This window comes from Haliotis rufescens, unplaced genomic scaffold (assembly GCF_023055435.1).
Source record: "Haliotis rufescens isolate VD_foot unplaced genomic scaffold, xgHalRufe1.0.p SCAF_3, whole genome shotgun sequence".
NCBI classification, from domain to species: Eukaryota; Metazoa; Mollusca; class Gastropoda; order Lepetellida; family Haliotidae; genus Haliotis; species Haliotis rufescens.
The window spans coordinates 41,302,594-41,306,723 of NW_025964001.1; the positions used below are offsets into that span (position 1 = coordinate 41,302,594).

Genomic DNA, 4,130 nt, shown 5'->3' on the forward strand with positions numbered 1-4,130 from the left:
GGTATGGATGGGGGGAGAGTGTTTGATATGTTCAAGATTGTGGGTTTTAATAAGTTTGTATAGGTGGGTGATGTAGGGGGCTAGGTTGTTGTTGTTTTTAAACTTTTTGAGTGTTGCAGGTCTAAGATGTTTGTATTTGTCTGTAATTTGTTTGAATATAGGGTTGTGTTGGGCCCCAGCCCAGTAATTTAGTGTAGTTTGGTCACGTCTAAGCTTAATCGATATGTTACCTGATATTAATAATAGTGATATGAGAGAGGCACCGGTTCTGGTCCCCAGGGCTGTTTTTAGGGCCTTATATTGTATGGAATTTAGTTTTTGGTTAAGTTTATCAGTGATTGAGTGGAGAACCGGGGCGGCGTAGTCAATTTTGGGTAGAATGAGTGATTTATATATGTTTAAAAGGGTTTGTTTGTCAGCTCCCCAATCGGAGCCGCTGATGGCTCTCATTAAGTTGAGATCTTTTTGACATGATGCGACCAAGTTATGAATATGGGGTGCCCATGTTAGTTGTTGGTCAAATGTTACTCCTAGGAATTTTGCTTCATTTTTGAATAGGATGGGTTCATTATTAAGTGTTAGTTTAGGTGTGTATTTTTGCATATGTTTATTTTTGAATAATAGTCCGATGGTTTTTTGTGTATTAATTTTGAAACCCCACTGGGAAGCCCAGTTTTGGATATGATTTAAAATAGGTTGAATCCTTTTTTGGATTTGATTTATTGATGTAGACGACGTCCAGAAAGATATATCATCAGCGAATTTAGCAGTTGTGGTGTTAATTAGGTTTAGGGGGAATATGTCGTCTATCATAAGATTAAACAGGGTTGGTGAGATAATGCTTCCCTGTGGGGTGCCATTTTCTAAAGGATGAAGATCTGAGAGGGAATTGTTTGTTTTGATTATAATATTTCTGTCAGTTAGAAAAGAGTGAATGAAATTTAGGATTCTACCATCTATGTCTTTTTCTCTAAGTTTTTGAATCAGGCCATTATGCCAAACCATGTCGAAAGCTTTACTAAAATCTATGAAGATGGCCAGAGTGTATTGTTTCTGGGCGAGTGCAGTTTTAACGTCGTGTTCCAAATGTAGGATATGGTCAAGTGTTTGTCGATTTGGTCTAAAGCCGCTCTGGTCCTCCTGTAGGAGGTCATGGGAAGAGATTTGGAATTTTAATCTATTATTAATAATGGATTCCATAATTTTGCAAATATGGGACGTGAGAGAGATAGGTCTATAGGAATCCGGATCTTTAAGGGGTTTCCCTGGTTTTAGAACCGGTACTACCTGGGCTGTTTTCCAGGATTTGGGGATGGCGCCAGAAGTCCAAATTTGGTTATAGAGTTGTAGTAAGAGTTTTTGAAATTTAAATGGGAGATGGTTAAGAATGACGTAGCTGATATTGTCCGGGCCTGTGGCTGGGGTAGTGTTTTTACTGTGTATAGCTGTTTGAAGTTCGTGTATGGTTATTATTTTGTTAAGTGCTTTGTGAGTATGGGGGGGGCTAGGTGTGTAGATGGGGTGATTGTGGATTTTGTTTTGCATGCTTGGGGTGTGGTTGGTGGAGCTACTAGTGGCCGAGAAGTGAGCAGCCATGGCATTAGCCTTTTCTTTGTCTGTATTAAGGTTAGGGAAGGTGGGAAATGAGTGAGCTTTTGAATTACCTTTAATAGATTTAAGTTTTTTCCATAGAATTTTGGTATTTTGTTTTCCCATTTTCAAGGTACTTGTAAATTGTTCCCAATGTTTTCTTTTGGCCGCTCTTATTAGTTGTTTAGTGGAGTTTCTAAGTGCTATGGCTAAGGGGATTTTAGTTTTATCCCGCTTAGCCTTGTTCAGGGCTTTTTTCCTTAACTTTCTAGAATTTTGAATGTCGGGGCTCCACCATGGGACGGATATGTGATTGGGGGATAACTTGATAGTGGGGATGCATTGGGTTGCTATTTTGTGTACTGTGTTAGTGAAATTAGTGTTAAATGTGTCATTGTCTTGATTGTGTATATTATGGATATCTGTTTGGTTACACAAGTTGTTGAATTGCGTCCAGTCTGCTTTTTTAAAATTGAAGATGAGTTTCTGGGGGGGGTGATCTGAAGGGGGGTGGGGAGGGGTGGGAGGGGGGATGGTACTGGGGGGGGTTATGGTTGTAGAAATTTTGATGGGGAGGTGGTCGCTACCCCAGGTATCTGGATAAACTTCCCAATTTAATTTAGATTGTAGATGGGGTGTACAGATGGAGAGGTCGATGGCAGTGGGGGATTGGAGGTGGTTAAGTGGAAATCTAGTGGGTTGGTTGTTGTTTAGACATATAAGGTTGTTAGTTTCGATCCAGTTGTTTACAAAGTTTCCATATTTATCAGTAAAGTTTTTTGTGCCCCACAGTGGGTGATGGGCGTTGAAATCACCAAGAAAAAGAGTGTTTTGATCAATAAATTTAGTTAATATGTCCAGGTCCTCAACTGATAGGGGTTTTTTCTTGGAGTGGTAGACATTTATAATAGTTATATTTGTTTTGTTGATAGTGGTTTTTATAGCCAGGCATTCCAAATTTGGGGTAGGGATCTCGATTATATCATAGTTAAGTTCTTGTTTAATAAAGATACCCAGCCCTCCATGAGGGGGGCCTGGGAGATTTAATGGACGTGGTCTGTCCTTCCGAATAAAAACATAGCCTGGTATTTTGAAGGCTTTTTTGGGTGAGATTTTAGTTTCCTGGATTGCAATTATCAAGGGTTTAATTTTTCCAAGGGCAATGAGTGCCTTGAGCTCATGTCCATTGGTGGTGATTCCGTTACTATTCCACTGTAAGAACACCATTATCGGGTTTTAGAATGGGGGGGGGCAGTTGATGTTGAGTGGGATGGTGTTCTGGGGCTAATTTGGAAAATGTATGTAAAGAAATGGGATTATTTAAGCGCTCTGACAGCTGATTGGAAGTTTTGGAAGGATTTTTGGTAAACAGTGGTAAGGAGGGCCAGGGAGTGGAGTTTCTTAAGGTTGGGGTTTTTTAGAAGGATAGCTGCAGACAGGAATTCGATCAGTTTGTTTGTGTTGTGATGAAGTTTTTTGGGTGTGACTGCTGGTATGGGTGTTGTTTTGAGAAGTTGGAGTTTGTGGTTAAGTAGCTGTTTTCTTGTGGTGTTTATTTTGTAGTTGATTTGTCTATTTTTGGTTTGATTGTTTGAGGGGACAGGGATGGCTGACTTTGCTGGGGGTGGGGCTTGGGCTTGGGGGAGGGAGGTTTGGGAAGGGGGGGGGAAAGAGAGTGGAGGGGTGGGATTTGTTAGGAGGGGGGTGGGGGTGGAATGGGTTGGGGTGGGATGGGAGGTGGGTGGGGGATTGAAAGGGATAGGCGTGGGTAGCAGGGCCCTGGGTGGTGGAAGGTACGTGCTTGGCCTAGGGGGGGGGAGGAAGGGGGTGGGGGTGGAGGGGGCCAGTTGGAAGGGGGAGGGTGGTGGAGGGGCCAGCAGGGGGGGGTGGGCCGGGGCGGGGGTAGAGAAGAGTTGTTTACGTTTAGTTTTGGGTTGGGCTGGTGGGGGGGGGGGAGGGGGAGGGGGTTGGGATTGGGATAGGGAACTGTCCATGGAGTCTGATGATGTGTTTAGGTCAAAGTAGTCAGGAATGATGCTGTGGATGATGGCTGCAGGTTTGGGAAGGTGGTCTTTGGTGATGTGTTTGTTTAATTTGAGTATGTGTGTTTGTTTGGTGGGGCAGGTGTTTTGTGTAGCTGTGTGGCCTTCCACCTTGCATTGGATGCAGTAAGGGGCCCATGTGCACTCTGTGGCTTCGTGGCGGTACGAGCCACACTTTTGGCACATGGGTGGCTCACGACAGGTGGATGTGGGGTGGTTAAATGAGTGACATATGTAACATTGTTGTGGATTTTTCCTAACAGGGTGGACTTTGTAAGTGAGTGTGCCAAATATGATATGTGTAGGTAAGTTTGTGGTTTTGAATGTGATGAAGACTGTTTGTGTGGTTGTCCTGCCCGGGACGGGTGTCCGGTTGTTAATATTCTTGAAATTTATAATTTTAGGTTGTGTCTGGATTTTGTTTGCCATGTGGATGTATTCTTGGATGTCTTGTTGTGTATCTCTGTGGTCTATGTGTATAACTCCCTGTATTTCTGT

The 4,130-nt window shown here is 42.9% G+C and overlaps 1 protein-coding gene across 1 annotated transcript; it reads right to left on the reverse strand.

Moving 5' to 3' along the window:
* Positions 1 to 2,906: 2,906 nt before the first annotated feature.
* LOC125384383 (extensin-like) lies at positions 2,907 to 3,818 on the reverse strand. Its single transcript, XM_048403423.1, has one exon. It carries the CDS (start codon positions 3,816 to 3,818, stop codon positions 2,907 to 2,909), a length of 912 nt encoding a protein of 303 aa, XP_048259380.1.
* Between the last annotated feature and the right edge of the window lie 312 nt (positions 3,819 to 4,130).

Coding starts and splice junctions, on each gene's coding strand:
- LOC125384383 (XM_048403423.1), bottom strand. CDS start 3,818: ATGTGCCAAAAGTGTGGCTCGTACCGCCACGAAGCCACAGAGTGCACA.